The following is an 18493-nucleotide window of genomic DNA, read 5'->3' as shown; positions in this document are numbered from 1 at the left end:
CGATGGTAGAAACGAGGCAGATATCTTTACAGCAAATCCTGACAAAGAAATGCAACGCTGGAGGAAAAATAGGTTTGTTTGATTTTGGTGTCAACTGTCCCCTTTAAAGGTGACCAGCATATTTATATTTATTTTAGAGATAGAAAGAAATAGCATCCCACCTGTCACCGTTCTATCTAAACATGAATAAGCAATGTACATATTCTTCAAGATGATTGATATTCAATTTGCTCATTTTAACTGTTCAACAAATACGTTTCAATTATTTCAGTGAAAGTATCATTTGCATGATGTCCCTTACATTAGATTTATTATATATAAAAAAATAATACTTATTTACCAATACTATACAAACCAAAAGACAGGCATTTCTTGTGCCACTGTTTGAATATGATCCATGTTCCTGGCGGCAGGCGCTGATTGTAAAGTTAAAAGACAAGATGATATCAGTCTTCACTCCTTCCCCTTGATCGCTCACTGTATCCAAATGTGTTCAAATAAAATGTTATAAACACTTTTTATTTGGCCAGTCCCTGTCGTCCCATTGGTTTACACTTTGGATGACATTTGGCTGTTCAACTAGTGCGGGCACTCTTGTGTAACCACTTGTGTTGTGTATACATCATTTTGTTATGATCCCTGGAGTTATAGATTGCTGTTTTTTTTTTAACGAGGCTTGTTACAAGAGTAACTTAAAAATCCTTCTTGTTCTTCCTTTAAACAAAAATAAACTGGCATGACCATTATTTCAGTGAGAAGCACAGTAACAGCACTTTATTTTTCATAAATGCTCAAATTAAAAATGAAAACAAATACACACAATTCAAATAACACAAATTGAATAATAACTTTCACTGTTGTGGGACTGCGTATGCTTCCTACTGTCCAGTCTTGTTGAGCAAAGAAACATCAAGTTAGAATTGTAAAAATAGAAAGTGAGAACGGTACAGTCAACGCATAGAGCATGAGGCTGCAGAAAGATGATGAAATGCCCCTTTAATCTGTGGGACAATAGCCCGACACCACTATCCTTTCAGAAGAGAAATCATAACAACAAAAAAATGAAAAAAAAAAAATCTGTTAAAGCAAAAATAAATCAAATGTTATTTCATATATAGATATATTATTTTGCAAAGAAAACTAGGTTTTTATAAAAAAAGAAATGCCAGCCACCAAAGCGACAACTATCGTTAAGCATACCAATGTAGAATATATGAGGTTACCTTACACACAGGTAATAGCAAATATCCAGGGGTACATGTACAGAAACGTCTGTCCAAACATGTCTAAAAGACTGTACAAATATACACTAGCGTCGCGGTGTTACTACATGAAAAATTATGAATTATCTGGACAGCTTAAAAAGCTTAACCTCACAACAACTCAATATTTTACGCCACGCTTACGAGTTTAGTGGCTGAATAAAAGCTCCTCATCTCAATGTAATAAAGAATATAGAAGGCAAAAAACGTCCTATTTGTTTGGTGTGACTTCTCCGGTGTCAAACATTGAAACTTTTGTTGACAAATCGACACATCTTCCCTAGCTGCTTGTTGAGCCTATACAATTCATTGGATGGCTTGTTTTGATTTCTCTCCTCATCGCTCCCTCCTTCACAGATACCCGATGTGACCGGGCCGTGTCCTTCAGTGCAGGCGAGGCAGATTTGTTGGCGTAGATCAAATCTAAAAGTGTCTCTCTCACTGTGAGAGTCTTTTTGATTCAGACCTGCTGTTTGCCCAGCTGGGCCCGGTCCCTCCTGCTCCTCGCCGCTGATGGTACAAACTTGGGAATAATGATAGGTAGAGAGTCTCTTCCTTTGGCAACCTGTCTCTCTGAGCCCTCCGTGGGCCCGAAGCCGTTCGCTACATGTGCCTCCTCCTCATCATCGTCGTCGTCGTCGTCGTCCTCATCGTCGTCTTCGTCATCCTCTTCGTCATCCTCTTCGTCATCCTCTTCGTCTGACAAGTCGTCTAGATCTGAAACTATCTTAGCACCTGTCCCCGGCTCCATTCTCTTGTCAGCTCCAGCAAGCTGTTTGTTTCCATGGAGACGTACCTCTCCCTCTCGCTGCTTGGTATCACTCTGCTGCTCGTCCTCCTCGCTGTCAGAGTCAATGGCGATGGGCTCCGACAGGTCTAGAGGTATTTGCTGTGCTAAGGTGCTGTTGATTGTCTTGGTTTGGTCTGTGCTGGCACTGTTGGGTTTTGGTGCAGATGGCGCTCCTTTGGTAGGCTCCGCAGTTCCCTGCTGTGGGGGGGCCACCCCACCATTAGCAGCTGCAAGCTCCCTATGTTTCCGGAGAGCCTGCTCTGACACCCCTATGTGCGTCCTGGAGGTCCGCCCCTTGCTCGGCTTGCCCTCCAACACGGCGTCCTGCACGATGTCCAGCTCGTGGCTCACTCTGCTCAGCTCGTGCATGCTGAACCCGAGAAACACGCCAGGGTTCTGGCTTTCACATTCCTGCACACATTTCCTCCTTTTGTTCACAAAGTGGCTGGAGATGTCCGACTTCCACAGCCACAGATTGGCTGCCAGCTTCTCCACCTCTCGCTGTGTGGGATACGGCGCTTGATTGAAATACTGCGTTAGGAACGCCTTCCTGGATTCGTACGAATCGTTTTCATGCCCTTTGGGATCAAGCGCCAGCATTACAGGTTCATCTGGGTCTTCTACAAACGTAGATGGACCGTTGTCCCGTGGGTTGGCCCTTTCTCCAGGGGGCTTCCTTCGTTTTGGCGCACTGCTGTCAGAGCTATCAAAGCTGGCCCGTTTCTGAGTGCTGCTCGGGGCCTGGCTGACCCGAGGCGAGTGAGCCGCCCGGCTCTCCTGCCCATTTTGGGTCTTCCCTACACCTCGACAGTGCACCAGGTGTAGAGTGATGGTGGAGGCCGTCATGTTGCTAGTATAAACCCCCAAGCAGTGAATACACTTGTAGGTCAGTTTCTTTTCTACAGGGTGGACAGTCTGGATCACCTGGTGCCTCTCTCTCAGGTGGTGGGCCAGTGAGTCTGAGATGGGGCCCTTGAGGATAGAGAAGCAGAGAGGACACAGCGTCTTCCCCACGTCCCTCTTGTAGGGCACAGATGCCTGTGGAGCACTCTTGGATGGTGCACTGTCAGATCCCCCTGAAGCTGTTTTGGGGGGGTGCAGAGGCATTAACCTCTTGCCTGATATTAGGGAGGCAGACAGAGCTGAGGATGCGGAGGTGTTGTTGTTTTGAGCGTGAAACGCCACCGACTCCTCGGGAGCGTCTCTCATGTTGTAGGTGGTGACAATCAACTGAACATTCTTGGGATTGCCCTGCTGCAGAGTGAGGTCAAAGGTCAAGGGGGAATCTGTGCGTGGGCCCACGGTCTCATCGGGGTGCGCCTGCCGCATGTGGGACACCATCTTCTCCACGTCGTTGAAGGTGGCGCGGCAGTGCGGGCAGGACAGCCCGTGGATCAACATGTGGTTCAGCAGCGTGTCGCTGGGCAGGTAGCGGTTGCAGTACAGACACTTGCTGGTGAAGTTGTGGATCTTCATGATGTAGTTGGCAACAGCTGGCACCTTCTCCGCTTTGTGCTCCTTCTCAAAGTGAGCGCTGTACACGTTCTCCGGGAAGAGCTCGTTGCAGATGGTGCAGATCTTCCACTTCTGGGTGTAGGATGTGCCGAGGACTGAGGAGCCGCTTTTCTTGGCCGTGACGGAGGCGACGGTGGTACCTGCCGCCTGGACCCGGGATCCCAGAGAGTTGGATTTGAGTGAAGAGGCGTTGAGCACAGCAGGACTCCGCAGGCCGCTGCTGGAAAGAAGCTGCTTGGCTGCATGCGACTGCTGGGGAACAGAAACCTGGGCGTTCCCCGGGAGAGTCACCCTCACCTGCTGGCTGCCGATAGTGAACGACTGGCCCTTTAACCTGACATCATGTTTCATCCCCGTCAGGAGACTCTGAGCGTTGAAGCCCGCCTTGGATGAGATGATGACTCTGCCCAGCTGGGAGGCAGGAGACCTGGTGGTGGCCATGACTGCACCTTTAGGGCCCATCCCAATGATGGTCTTGTCTCCGTGGGTTTTGGGCGGGACCATGATGAGGGGTTTGGGGCGGGGGACTATCACACTGGTGTGGCCGATCATGGCGGTCACCTGGTAGCCAATCCTCTCGTGGTCCTCGATGACGTGTTGGACGAGAGCCTCGTAGGTCCGCGGGACAAAGAGACACTTCTTGCAGTGAATCTGGTTACTGTTCACACTGTTGGTGTTGTTACTCTCTGTGGAGCCGTTCTGAGGTTTTGCCTTCTCTCCCGGTTTCACAATGTAGGGCTGGGCCACTTGCTGGAAGTGTTCCCGGTAGATGTGCTTGCGCACCACATTGTACAAAGGGTCCCTGTAGGTGCACTTCTTGCAGTAGTACACCGCCTGTTCCACGCTGTCCCCGGTCCTTTTCAGCACCCCGTCTTTCATCACGAGCCCACCGGCCCCCACCACCATTCCACCGGGGCCCTGCCGCAGGGCGTTGTTAGGCATATGGAACAGTTTGATGTGCGTTTCCAACGTCTTTTTGTTGCCATTGTAAGTGCAGTAGGGGCAGTTGAGCAGAATGTTGTTCTCAAAGTCCTCGCTGTGGACGTTGCGGAAATGGCTCTTGTACGCCGAGAAGTATTTGGATGAAAAGAGGCAGCCGGTGCAGCAGAAGGGCTTTGATCTGTAGTCCTGGAGACACAGAGGTGGGACAAAGTTTAGACTTGACAGCTTTTTTTGTCTCCAGGGTACATCCTTCTTTTTCAGAGTAAAATATAAGCACTCTCAAGGTACCTAAACAAAAACGTTACAGATTCTTGAAGCCTTAAACACATTATGAATAATAAAGTAGAAACTCTTTCTTTATACCCACAGCAATCAATGTTTATCGTCCCTTTATTTATTTTACCAGCCGCTGACTTTGATTGTTTTATGTGATCATTATTATTTACTGCTTAGCTAGCACGGGTCTGCTTTCTGGAGCAGACAAACAAATAGAACAGGATTCCTTTATTTCAAGGAGTCATTGTATAAATTAAACTCCGGAATGTGTTGAAAATAAAGCATTTATCAAAGAGTATATTTAAATTCACACGTATACGTTTCCTAAAAAACATAATGTTCAATTATTTAAATTATTATATTAAATATAATTGGTCAAACACCAAGACTATTGTATTGTACCATTATTTATTTGTCTCTGTTGCTATGGTGCAACATTAACATTTATTTAAAAATAGATAATAATATCAGTGGTCCAAAAAAAAGAGACATGTATGTGAGAATGCGAGTGTGTCACACACCTGGACTTTGGTATGTGATGGTTCCCACATGCACACATCTTCCCAGCAAGTGTGCTTTATATAAACCTCCGGAGGAGTATAGGCTTTGAAGTCCTAAAACAAGAAGGCAGAGAACATTAAAACGTTATGATGACAAAGCAAAAGGCACAATCAATGAGGAAATATTCACACACTAGGCAAGTACATTTTGTAAACATGTCAGTGTTCTTCGTTGGGTGATGCCAACCTCAGCTTGCTTTAGAGATGTTTATGACAAAGGGGTTTCTGGGTAATTGTAGGCAACCGATTTGTTGATTTGCACAAATCCAAAGTCTGCCTTTGCTCTCCCGCGTGTCAAACAAAAGCTAAGATAAGATTTTAAAGGGGTGACATTCTTCCCAGATTTATTTTTGTCCTCTTGGAAACACGTTTACTTTATGTTGGGGCTGGAAGATAATTCACTATTTTCACTTATGGCCTTTATAATCTTGTGTGCAATTAGAGTCTGGCTCGTAGTTCTCATGTACATGAATGACAACAACAAAGCCTGTCCAACACGAGGAGCTGTGAGGAGTGTGTTGGTATCTAGGCCTGGATGCTGAATTATGTAAAATCTTTGGGTTCTGCTTTTAAGCCGGAGAAGCATATTTCTCCTGACCTACGTGTGATACAAAAGAATGAGGACAGGGTGTCAATGGGGGTAAACACATTCTGTATATTATATGAGCTCCGGTCACAGATTACTACGTGTATGCAGGAGTGTGAAACACAGTAATGCTGAACCTGAACGTCCTGTACTGAGCTATCTCACTTCCAAAACTGACTTTACTATCAAAGCAAAACAAACTTCTAACGATGATGCTGGGAATATGAATGTAAGGAACATCCAAGTCATATTTAATCACGTGGAAACTCGGGGATTCACTGTGTGCTACTTAGGGCGGAGTTATTACCTCAAAGGAACAGTAGAATATAATATATACATCATTATAAAAGTACCAAAGTCAGGGCACACTCACCTCTACGTGATCTCTACAGAACTCCAAGCCGATGTCTACCAGGACCCTCTTGACATTTTTCCTCGCTTTCCGCAGACTGCCCAGGTTATTGACGGGGAGCTGGAACATTCTGCCAGCCTGAATCGAAAAAGAAAAAAACACAAAGCATCAACAGTTTGACTTAACCTGCCTAGTATAAAGCCTAAAAGTAATCATCTTTTTAAAATTAAATATGAGACTTGTTGGCTTTGATTATTTGTTATAGTATTGGCTCTTGGGCATTCAGACATAGTTATCTGCTCATTTGTTATTGTTTTACTCAGTGAAACATTTAAATGACAGCAGGGGGGCTGCGTCGGTGTTGTTAAAGGTACCGGTGAGAATGAAGGGAGTCCAGTTTGTAACACAAAGCTTATCCGATGCAAAACACATGTTGAGACTCGGAGAGGATTTTACGACTCCATAGTTATCACTGAGTGAGGAAGCTTTTTTTACGAACAGCAGCACATATTCATGAATGCGCACAAGAACGCGATGATACACATTCCTACCAATGGTTCACACCATTTCAGGGACTGAGACAAGAAAGTTGCTGCCGGTCCGGCAGTGGGTCAGTCAGTAGGGGCTTGGACTGGGAGCTGTAGGGTAACTATAGAGTCGTTCAAGTCCCCGACCAGACCTAAAATATGGAGTGTGGACTAGTGTTGCACGGTGTACCGATACTTGAAAGGTACCGCGATACCCTGCCGTTAAAAACGGTACGATTCCTCCGTTTCATTAGTATCGGTACTTTAAGAATGACGGGGAAAAGTACTCCCGTGAAAAAGCGCCGTTTTAATAAGAGCCGTGTGTGTTCAGCGCTCTGTTTCCACTCCCTGCACTGCAGCCGTGCCTGCAGTCCCGCTCCTCTCAAGCACGCTCTAAGTCCCTCCCCTCTCTCGTGCACGCGGCCACGCGCTAGCTGCCAGAGCAAACGAGAAAACGAGAAGCATGGCTGCAAGTGGGAGTGCAACTGCCGCTGCGCCTCGGCTTGTTGACAAAAAAGACGCCAGAAGTCTGTGAACGGCCCGTTCAGGTGTTCAGAGCAGAGCTCCCTGTCGGAGCGCAGAGCGTGATGTGCACTGAAAAGTGTTTCTGTCGCAATATTATCGTTGAGCAAACTTAACTAGCAAACTAGCATCACTATCTGCTAACGTTAGCTTTAGCCTTCGTTTTCTATTAGTTTTTTTCATAGGCTATAAACGGAGGTGGTATAAGTATATATCTTGTACTTGAGTAAAAGTAGAAGTACCCGGGTCTTGTACTTGAGTTAAAGTAGAAGTACCAGAATGTAGGAACAATCCTGCAATCAAAATGTTCCCAAATAAAAGTACAAAAGTATTATCATCAAAATATAGTTAAAGTAGCGACAGTAAAAGTAGAAGTACTCAGGTCTTGTACTAGAAGCACCAGAGTGTAGGAATACTCTGTTACAGTAAAAGTACTGCATTCAAAATGTTCCTCAAGTAAAAGTAGAAAAGTAGCGACAGTAAAAGTAGTCATTGTTTGATTGGTCCATTTCGGAATAATATATATGATATGTTTTATAATGATTGATCATGAAAGTGTTCTCAAAACTGGTGAAGGTGCAGCTAGTGTGAATGGCTTTGTATACTGCAGGGGTAGCTTGTGGATTTACTCCAGGTGGAACTACAGTCTGATTTAACACTTGATTAGATTTCACATCATTAATCCAGATCTGTGAAGTAACTAAAGGGATTAATACATGTAGTGGAGTAAAAGTACACCATGTACCTCTGAACTGTAGTGGATTAGAAGTACAAAGTAGCAAAAGAAACATTGAAATACTTAAATAAAGTACAAGTATCTCAAAATTGTACCCAAGTAGTACTTGAGTTTATGGACTTAGTTACTTTACACCAGTGGCTATAAAGATAGAAAGACTAAGCCTTGCACAGAGGCATGAAAATACATTTTCAAAATGCTCAACAGTGCTGCCAAAATGTTAAACTCACTGCTACACAATTAAAATAAATTCTTTTATATATATTTATATTAGATGTGACTCTTTGGCGTTTCTGTTATTATTACCTGCTGCTTTAGTTGTTCTGACTGCTAAAATCATCTGTTATTCCTAATTGTAAAGCCGATATTCGGTGGGGTCGGGCGCTCGGATCCTTGTCACCTTTTTCATACCTGATGAGTTTGCATCCCTGATAATATTTAAGACTGTTTCCCTTTTTTTAAGAAAAGTATCGAAAAAGAATCGGAATCGCAATTCTTGACTTGGCATCGGTATCGAAACCAAAATGTTGGTATCGTGACAACACTAGTGTGGACTGCTAATTGTAGAGGTCCCAGTTCACCTCCTGCCCTGCCGTGGTGCCCTTGAGCAAGGCACCGGACAACCCCCTTCCCCCCTCACTCCCCGGGCGCTGTTCACTAGCTGCCCACTGCTCCTGGTTCTAGACTCCTGGTACTATGATGGGTTAAAAGCAGAGAACACATTTCACTGTGTGCTCTGCATGTGTGACCATTAAAAAGGGGTTTCATCCCTCCCAATTGTAGACAACACAAACAGCAATGGCAGGGTACAAGAAGACTGCTAGGATGTAAACAAGGAACATTTCAAATATTCCAGAAAAGAAACTGCTTCGTTGGCAAATGTTTCAGGATGGACATGAATTCAATATGTTTGTTGTACCTCCAGGTTACACGTACAAGTTGCTTGAATATTAACATGCAGTGCTTTATCACCAAAATGCATTGTTTGTTTAAAAAAACCAACTCCAGGGCATCTTTAACTAAAGTTGCAACCGGGTACTCGTGATTTATTATTTATGATGAGAAATACAGCTGAGTTTTGCCTTGCCTTCGAGCTGTGTACTAAAGCTACACACATTTTGTGTGTGTGTGTGTGTCAGAGGTTGCGCTAGACTTTTTCGCTGCCCGTCATGTTGACGGACAGGATCGTAAAAGTTCTGTCAAAATCCAGAATTACCCCTCGGCCTTTATACAACTCTGACGAGGGGGGGGGGGGGGGAGAAGCATGCTCGTGAACTGTCAACGGGGGGGGGGACAGTTAACATGCGCCGTGTTATGCACCTCGCATAACACCGGAGCCTCGCTCCGGGGAAACTTTGGTGCAGTTCCGAGTTTGTTCTAATCTGTCAAAATGACGGACTGCTTTCAGATTTGTCCGCCATTGTTAAAAAAAATCCGTCATAGACGGAAAATATTCGGTTAACACGACCTCTGGTGTGTGTGAACTATTTAAGTTTTTATTTTATTAAGGACATCTCTAATGGCGCATTTCCACAGCAGGGCCTCGCACGGCTTAGTACGGTATAGTTAGGCCTTGGTAGGCCAGGCTCACTTTATGCTGCATTTCAATTACAGTTTAGTAGCTGGGGCAGTAACTATAGTAACGCAGTGTAGGCGGAGCCGTGACGTCATCTTCAATGAGAACCACAGAAAAACAACATCAGCCGTTAGCTGTTAGCACTCAAGCTCACAGCTCCTCATATCTGTTCAGAAACTAGACAAAAGTTGAACAACTACAAACCACAGACTGCCTGTGTCATGGAGAATACAGTCGCTGCTTTATTTATGTCTATATCGGCCGTTGTTGTGAGTGTGGACGGTCGGAGCATATACAACGATAGCTTAGCCGATCTCCATTCAGAAAACACGCATTTTAATAAGGTTTTTGCCGTGTGTCTGCAGACTTGTCAAAGCATTAATTCATGGTTTTTACTAACCGGTATCAGTATGTTGTTACTTCGGCATCATTTTGAAACGTGTATTACAATTAAATCATGGTCAAATATGTTCATTTTGTTGTAGTTGTAGCCCCCTTGCCGTCACTAGTTTAGCATATTCAGCCCGGTTGTTGGCCCGAAAAGCACCTGGATTTTGGAGAGTCAGAAAAACTGTGAAACAGTACCCGTTAGCCGGAACTACGCCTAGTGGAAACGCAACCAAAAATGGGCCGCGTTTGGCACGGCATGCTTAAACCGTAGTACGCACTGCAGTGGAAATACGCCATTAAGAGGAGCACCAATCACAACAGAGCTGGCCAGCTAACCAATCCGAGCAGACTGGGCTCTGGTTTCAGACAGAGGGTGAAAAGAGGTGCTGCAGCACAGGCAGTATGAGGAAAATAAAGAGCTTTTTGAACATTAAAGCATGGAGACATGTCACAGTGAAGGCAAAAAATACAAATATGAACCCTGAGTCCTGACAATTAGCATAACAGGGCCTCTTTAGTACCGAGGCTCCATACAATGGCCATATGCTATAAGGAGCAACTTTGGGTTAAGTATCTTGCCTGAAACACATCAACACTTCGACTGCAGGGGCTGGGGTCAAAACCCATACCTTTCGGTTGTTAGGCGACCACACTACCTCACAACCACAATTGCGAATTAGACAGGGATACCATGCAAATAGTACTTATGCGTGATCATCCCCACCATGGAGCTCAGCTTCATAAGTGAAGGCACCTTTTGCCAGATTAAGTAAGTGCTCTTTAATTCACTCTCCAAAATTGGCCGGTCGATTTCTCCATTCAGATCAGTGCTGCGTGTAGTTAGGTCAAAGGTCACTGATGTAGCATGACATAAAGGCAGCTCAGTGTCAACAAACAGCAGAGTGCCAAACAATCGCTAAACACCTCAGCTCATTTCCCTTCTCGAAAACCCAGAACAGAGAGGGGGAACTCTGTGTGTGTGTGTGTGTGTGTGTGTGTGTGTGTGTGTGTGTGTGTGTGTGTGTGTGTTTCCACTAACTGTGGGCCGAGTGAGGAGTCATGAGAACAGTAGACATGTCTCCTTGAACGTCTCACTGTCTTCCCTGCTGTCTGTCTACCATTAAGAAGAAGTGCTGGAGTGAGTGAAAGAGACACCCAGGCCCACTTCCCCTCTCTCTCTCTCTCTCTCTCTCTCTCTGCCTTCCTCCCATTACTTGCAGATGGCGCTAGAGAGCAGCTCCATTATGTAAGCCTCCCTATGCTGTCTCTACTACCCCTTTTCCTCCCTGCCTCGCAATACCATCACAGAATGGCGCCTCCTACTGAGTCAGCAGCAGCCTCTACAATATGTCTGCAGTGGAGGGGGAAGGGAGGGGAGGGATGGGAGAGAGGGAGGGACGTTGGGAGGGAGGAAGGGGAGGGACAGAAGGAGCTAGAGAGATCAGTGAAGGGGGAGGGGGAGATAGGAGGGAGTGGGGGGGGGCGGGTGCGGGAGCTTGGGGGAAGAGGAGGTGGAGGGGGGGTGAGGGAGCTGGGAGGAAAAGGAGGGAGAGAGAGAGAGGAGAGATGAGAGAGGACAGAGGGAGAGCGACGGAAGTGGAGGGGGGGAGGCAGGGAGGTCGGACAGAGACTCAGAGGAGAAGGAATGGGAGGGAGGGTGAGGAAAGGAGATGAGGGAGAAAATGGAAGAGGGTGAGAAAAAAAAGAGGGGGCGATGGGTAGACAGGGAGGGGGAGTGGGAGGAAGGGAGAAAAAAGCCGAGGAGAGGCTGAGTGGGAGGGAGAGAAGGAAGAGGAGACTCTCTCTGCTGAGGGCTGCTGGCAGAAAACAGGTCTCCCCCTTCCCCTGTGGGAGGAAAACAAATAGGGCCTACAAACCTTCCACCACAGATTTCCTCACTCCTCCACTGGGACAAGATAACCTATGTTCTGCTTCACTACCCCTCATCCATGTGTACATGTTCACTGAGGGGACAACAGACATATTCACAGCAGAAAAGTTTGGGTTGATTCAAATCCACTGGAGTTTCAACACCTGTCTGTGGCCCTCAGCAATAAGGGTAGAGCACTCTGAATATGAGGCTCCTATGAGTGTGTGTGGAAGTGCCCATGATCCTAATCTGACACTTGCCCCCACCAAGTGGCAGTCCTCCTCACCCTGGATCCTACACAAGGTATGAGGGCATCTCAACCCACCTGGCTGGTCATATTCTAATAAGGGGGAGGATAGAAAAACGTGCATAATTTAAAGATAATACGTAGCAGACGCAACAATCTGCACCTGGTTGTAAATAGGTATAATATGCCACCCACAATAAAGAACTCCCTGTACAGTAGTGCAGCTTTACACTAAATAGTAATTTAGCATTTCTCTTTCATTAAAGTCGAAATACCTGCGTGTCGTGGTAGGTTTAGCTGATGTGGGATATAACGGAGCAACTCGTGCAGAGAGGTAACGGTTGTGTGTATGCAATAACCCCTGATCAACATCTGGCAGTATCCATATCGATGGGCTTGTCGGGGAGCTGCTGCCGCTGACAAAGAATGGGGACACATCGCGCTAAGTTAGCATGCTAAGCTAGCCAACTCGCATCAACAACACGGGTTGTTCAAAACTACTGCTGCTGTTTCTGTGCTTATTTATACAAAAAAGAGCTTTCGCTTGAGTTTACCTCAGCAGATAAACAAGGCTACCGGATAAGTAATTCAACTTGGTTACGTTGACCCCCCCCTGACTTAAAGAAACAACGTCAATACACGTTTTATCGACAGCCAAGTTACCTCAGCTGTGACGTTAGTTCAGTGCTACACAGGTAGCCGCTGCTAGCTCTCATTTGGACTGTTACAGACAACACTATGACGGACAAGTGTACCTGCTTTCACATCCACTGCTCCCGTTTGAGTGAAATGTGCCACCTCAGGATGACAGAGGCGGCGGTGTATAGATACTTTTCCACAGAGAGCTCCTTAATATCCGTACAGTTGACAACTGTTCGTGGGAGAGAACCAGCAACCCGTCCGTCCGTTGGTCTATCCTCCAAGCCCGACTCTCTCTCGCTGAAACGAGCTATCCTCTTCCCTGTGGTCGGCAAACGGGAACAGAAAGCCTCCCAGGCTCATTAGACAATGAAAACCTCCATTCTTCTGAGTGGTGAGGGCGGACACATGTCCTACTGTGATAACAACTACCGGCAGAGCCACTATTTCAAATAAACGCTCTGAAGTGTTCCTATGACAGCCTAGCAACCGATATGGTTTTGCCGATTCTTGTCTCTGGCAGACAATACACATCCAGCCTAGAAACTGCCCGATCCAAAATGGCGCAAATAGAAGGGGCGGAAGTGACATCTACTTGATTAGCATAAAAAATCTCATTGTGAGATCCTTGCGAGCACAGCTCATTAAACTCTTGATTGATCTGTCAATCAATTAGACCAATTAAGCAAAACCCTTGTAAAAAAAATCACCTACCTGGACCCTGAAACACGGCGGCGGACCTTTGGTTTCTGAGCTCAAGCCTGTGTGAGGTAAACAACCCAGCACAGTAGTGGCGGGATCCTGCCGACAGCGGGCGTCCTTCTGGTGAGGGTTTTTCGATGTAGGCGCATGCGCAGGCTACATCTGGCTTCCCCCCCCCGCGGAGGCTCGGATGTACACTGTGCCTCAGCACTCAGCTGGAGAGGTATCTGCGGCTGGGTGGACGATAGGTGGCGCTGTACTACACTACTGTTACCGCCCTCCAACCAAACTGACCGGGACTACTTTCCTGCACATTGCCCAGTGAAGGGCCGCAGGACAGCCCTAAAAACAGCACTGCATGTATACAGTCTAAAACTGCATTTAACTGGTTAAAGTCATGGTAGAAGTTTTTCATAATTTGTTGTTCTTCCTTGACCCATTACACACCCTATCATCATTCACCAAAATGGGCAAACTGATCATAGGTCTGCTATGTGGGTATTTAATTAGCAATGTATAGGAATATGTAACAATTAAGTCACTGCAATCAAAATCTATTATCATTATTTATATATGAAAAGGACTTTCATAGCAAATATGTATAAAGGACTGGCTTATCTATAGCCAGTTGAGTAGCACTTGAAATGCTTGGCTCTATGAAACCTGAAGTACTTATATGATTCTGTTTTCTTCAAGGTTGTGTCTTCCTGGTCGAATGTACTTATTGTAAGTCGCTTTGGATAAAAGTGTCAGCTAAATGCAATGTATACAACTTTATGGACTATTATCAGAATTGATCTCAACTGATAAACATAACCTTCTATGTATATTATACATTTCTTAAAGATTTTTTGAAAGTTTTGAAGAAAATATTTGAAAACCTATTTATGCTTTTAATTTGACAAAGTATGACATATAATAGGAGAGGTTTCTTCATAAGACATTTTTGGCTTCCAATCTCCTGTGTAATGTAAGCTTTTTCTTAAATTCTTACTGTGTTTGCGTGTATATGTTCAAATACATAAGTAGTAGAGTACAAAGCACAATAAGCCTGGAGCGTTCAGGGCCTGGGGGAGCCACCTGCTCTAATCCAGCCTTGCACACTAAGGTGAGGAGAGAGAAGTTGGATGTTAAATGTCCTTTCAGTGGGACTTGTTGAAATTCATTCAAATATATTCACCCTGCTTTGACCCCTGGAGGACATTTCCTTTGGTGTATGTGGCTGTCTCAGCACAGTGGAGCTAATCATGTACTTCAGAAGACCATGAGATGTGGTTAAAATCTCCAAAAAAGCTACAAGTGACTCTCAGTAACTTTATTTGTGTGAAACTATGCATAGTTTTACACAATGCTATTTCAGAGATTTATTTTTCAGAGGTACTGTATTTCATTTCAAGGCTAAAACAGTGTTCATGTTGTTTTTATCTACATATGCAAGTTAGTTTTGAGAGATGTCTTTTTTTTCTAGCAAAATATAACTTTTTTTATTGCAGTACAACCCTCGTACTTTCTTTAAAGATTGATTATAACGAGACATTTGTTTCCCGAATAAGCATGAAAATGCACTCTCAATATTTGTTATAGTGATTCTATTTTTAAAGGTAAATAAAACGGTAATAACAGTCCCGATGTGGTCCCAACTTATCACACTTGACAGTATTGGCAAACATTATATATTATATATGTTTTTTATATTTATGGGAATTAGGTTAACATTTGGTAGACTTGATAAAAATCATCCATGTCTATGTTTATGGATATAAACAGCCCACTTGCACTTATTTCACGTTTGACGGTGATCAATGAATACCAAAAACAGACTTGGATTTGTTGTAAAAAGAAATATCAGAAAAAACAGATCAAACAATACAAAAATTTTAATTGTATACAAACAATCATTGGCGTAGCAGTACACATGTACTTGAACCCATGTGACAGTTGATTCAGCTGTGCGCAGAGGGACTCATGTCCATGCATCAAGAGGTCATTAGAGGGTGATGGGAATGTAGAGCACTATGTGGCTGCAGTGTTCCAGACCACTACTGACTTTATATTTACTGCTAACATGTCTCCCTGGTCAATGGCTGTCATGTCACGGTCTGCCCATGTAGACAAGCAGAGCCTCCCCCCCATTGAAATGCTGATACAACTACTGTGTTTAAGACAGCCACTTCAAAGTCGCCGTAACATGATCTAACTGTGGGATGTCCGACAGAGCTGATCATGTGGTGGCGAAGAGCGTGATCAGTCCTTTCACGAAGGACACAATCTCGTTTCCTCCCAGTTTGGACTCTCCGTAGACCCGATCCACAAAGGAGATGGGAACCTGTTGTTTTGGAGGAAGAAGAGAGAATTAGTTTGTTTTGGTCCAGAATCGTGCACACAGGTTCACAATGCAGGGGAAAGTCAACCATGTTTCTGTCCAGAGTCTATAGTTAAGTCGTAGAAAACATATAAACACTCAGTGAAAGCCAAAATGCCTTTAAAATCCCTCAGTGCAGATTTGCAAAACTGTTATTTCTTTATATTTAAGGAAAATAAGTAGGGGAGATTTTCCTTTATCTAGACAAGGGTCCACTTTCTGATTTTTTTTAATTTTAACTACATCATTATATTTGCACTCAGTAAATATTCCGCATCCGCAAATTAATATAAAGATTGATTGATGTTCTGCTTTTTTTAAACATGTATCAGATCTGATATTCTTAAATAGATTAATGAATTAGGGCCTCACTTCTCCGATTGTGTAGTTGAGCTGTCTGGCGCGGACGATCATCTCCATCTGAAAGACGTAGCCTTTGGATACGCAGCGCTCCACCAGACTCTCCAACACCGCCTTCTTGTACAACCTGTCATCAGGGAGAGAAAACTGTATGAGTGGGAGAAAATATATCCCCAAAAAAAGTCAGTGTCACACAACACTCGCTCCATGGACCTGAAGCTGCCGGTGAGGTCTGAGGCTCCGGGTCTCAACAACACCTGAGACAGGAAGTTGGCTCCCCGGCTGTGAAGAGAGGAGACAGGAAAGACATCAGGCCTCCGGTCTGTTGTGAGGGGACATTGAAAAACAGTTGTTGACTCTCAGCTACCTGATGAGTTTCCTGCGCAGGTCCCAGCCATAAACACCTCCGTTGCCTTGGTATCGAGTGCCAGACACCAGGTCGTAATCACCTTCCTTCTGCTTTCTGACCAACAGGAGAAAACGGTCTTAAAGGGACAGTACACCCAGAAATGAAACCTGCATTTCTCTAAACTACAGTGCTATTTCTCCATCTGGATTGGTTATGTGTGAGTTTCAGAGTGTTGGAGATATCGGGCGTAGAGATCTCTGCCTGCTCTTCAATATTACGGAACTAAATAGAACACTGCTTGAGAAAATAATTTATTTGAAGATCTGTACAACTCTTTATAGAAATCATGAGAAAAATGTGTACTGTTGGTCTCAACTCTTCCTTTAACTAAAGTATTTCTGCACAATTTACCTTTCAACTGTCATGACACAATAGCTAAAACAATATGTTTCCAATATTTTAAAACACAACAAAATCACATGATATGAAATTAAAATGTAGTAAAACTTACTTAATAAATTCTGGGATGAATTTGGGCTGAAAAAACAACAACAAAAACAACAGGAAAATAGTAAAATAATATGCTGTACAAAATGAAATCACTCAGAACCCGTTATACAAAGAAAATAGATCAGTTAAACTCACAATCTATCTCCCATCCAAATACTTACTCTAAATCAATTCAGGAATTATTAAAATAATCTGCTCGGGGGTCAATTGTTTAGTTTATATATCGATTTGCATTGACGGCAACTAATTTATAACTCATTCATAATTTTTGTATATTTTTAGGGAATTATGATTGTGAGAAATTATAGATTTGTTCCCCTAGTCTCAGACATCTGATTAACCAAACAATAAATGTATTATAAAAAAAACGAACTGAAAGACTAATAATATTTCATAATAATAAAATGTTAAAAGTCTTCATTTGAACATATTGAAACACACAATGAAAGAAGCACCACTCACATGATGGGAAAGATCTGCGTCCATTATGATAACGAAGTTCCCAGTAGCATGCTTAATGCCGTGGATGTAAGCAGTGCCTATACAAGGAAAACGGAGATAATTAATTGTAAGCTAAAGTGACCAGAACGAATACACTAATACACTGCTTTCAACTTACCAAGGCCTAATTTGGTTGCTCTTGGTCGTAGAAGCTGAAACACAAAAAAAGAGAAAAGAGTCTGCATCATTCATTTACTTGAACCAACATTAGATAGGTTTACAGTGTAAATCACAAGTAAACAATGACGTCGTTAGTCACTTCTTACACAATACTCAACATAATATTATGTGAATAACCAGGATCCATCACTGAGAGCAGGGATTCTTTACGTACTATCTTATCTTCTCCATAGATTTTCTGCAACTGCTCTGCCACCTCCAGCGTCCCATCAGGGCTACCGTCGTCAATGACAATGATCTCGTAGTTGTAGCCACTGTACAAAGAACAACGTAATTCCATCAAGCTAAACAAACCTGAGATAGTGCAAACTTGTTCATAAACTTGAAAATACATTAACCCAAGTTTAATGTCACTGTTAAAAGCTGTCACATTCATACTCTGGTTTAATGACAGCTCATCACTTACATTAGCTAATGTTACCAAAGTAGCTAGCACTAGCCGAGCAGCTAAACCAGCTCTTCGGAACTCACCTTTCACCGAAATATTTCACCAGAAGCCATACTATCAAAGGGAGGTTTTCCCTTTCGTTGTAGGTAGGTAATAGTATTGAGTATTTGTCCCCACTATCCCGCTTTGGCTGCGAAGCTTTTCGGCTGGCCATGGCGACGTGAAGCTATGGTAACCCCACCGAGTGAAGTCAGAGAAAGTGGCCCCAACATCCTGTTTGTTACTTTCAAGAATAAATAGAGTATCAGTCATTGACCTGAACATAAGTTTAACTTAATCAGATAATAGCCT

General features: G+C 44.0%; 2 protein-coding genes and 1 long non-coding RNA gene across 4 annotated transcripts in view; 1 reads left to right on the top strand and 2 right to left on the bottom strand.

The window, feature by feature from the left end:
* LOC139434195 (uncharacterized) overlaps positions 1-18493 on the top strand; it is a 31303-nt gene that overhangs the window by 8085 nt on the left and 4725 nt on the right. The window lies entirely within an intron of this gene.
* On the bottom strand, positions 716-13820 carry adnpb (activity-dependent neuroprotector homeobox b). Of its 2 annotated transcripts, none has more exons than XM_034087081.2 (4): positions 13505-13820; positions 6305-6421; positions 5307-5399; positions 716-4695 (listed from the first exon to the last, which is right to left on the bottom strand). In XM_034087081.2, exons 2-4 carry the CDS (start codon positions 6410-6412, stop codon positions 1723-1725), a joined length of 3174 nt encoding a protein of 1057 aa, XP_033942972.1. In that variant the 5' UTR covers positions 6413-6421; positions 13505-13820; the 3' UTR covers positions 716-1722. The 2 variants fall into 2 exon arrangements, with proteins under 2 accessions (XP_033942972.1, XP_071059953.1); XM_071203852.1 differs by lacking the exon at positions 13505-13820 and adding an exon at positions 12907-13489.
* On the bottom strand, positions 15355-18410 carry dpm1 (dolichyl-phosphate mannosyltransferase subunit 1, catalytic). The gene is made up of 9 exons (XM_034087087.2): positions 18226-18410; positions 17909-18008; positions 17693-17726; positions 17536-17612; positions 17075-17100; positions 16582-16677; positions 16428-16496; positions 16227-16341; positions 15355-15818 (listed from the first exon to the last, which is right to left on the bottom strand). Exons 1-9 carry the CDS (start codon positions 18354-18356, stop codon positions 15714-15716), a joined length of 753 nt encoding a protein of 250 aa, XP_033942978.1. The 5' UTR covers positions 18357-18410; the 3' UTR covers positions 15355-15713.

Source organism: Pseudochaenichthys georgianus, chromosome 7 (genome assembly GCF_902827115.2).
Source record: "Pseudochaenichthys georgianus chromosome 7, fPseGeo1.2, whole genome shotgun sequence".
In the NCBI taxonomy this organism is placed as follows: Eukaryota; Metazoa; Chordata; class Actinopteri; order Perciformes; family Channichthyidae; genus Pseudochaenichthys; species Pseudochaenichthys georgianus.
The sequence above is the reverse complement of the archived record's forward strand: the minus strand, read 5'-3'. Positions and strand labels throughout refer to the sequence as shown.

Bases quoted from the DNA above. Each gene is read 5' to 3' on its own strand.
- adnpb (XM_034087081.2), bottom strand. From the start codon at position 6,412: ATGTTCCAGCTCCCCGTCAATAACCTGGGCAGTCTGCGGAAAGCGAGG. The intron at 5,400-6,304 runs GTGAGTGTGCCC...TTCTTGTTTTAG, and splicing joins TCTGTAGAGATCACGTAGAG to GACTTCAAAGCCTATACTCC. The intron at 4,696-5,306 runs GTGTGTGACACA...CTGTGTCTCCAG, and splicing joins CATCACATACCAAAGTCCAG to GACTACAGATCAAAGCCCTT.
- dpm1 (XM_034087087.2), bottom strand. From the start codon at position 18,356: ATGGCCAGCCGAAAAGCTTCGCAGCCAAAGCGGGATAGTGGGGACAAA. The intron at 17,613-17,692 runs GTAAGTTGAAAG...TTCCTTGTATAG, and splicing joins AGCAACCAAATTAGGCCTTG to GCACTGCTTACATCCACGGC. The intron at 16,678-17,074 runs GTAAGTTTTACT...CCTGTTGGTCAG, and splicing joins TTCATCCCAGAATTTATTAA to AAAGCAGAAGGAAGGTGATT.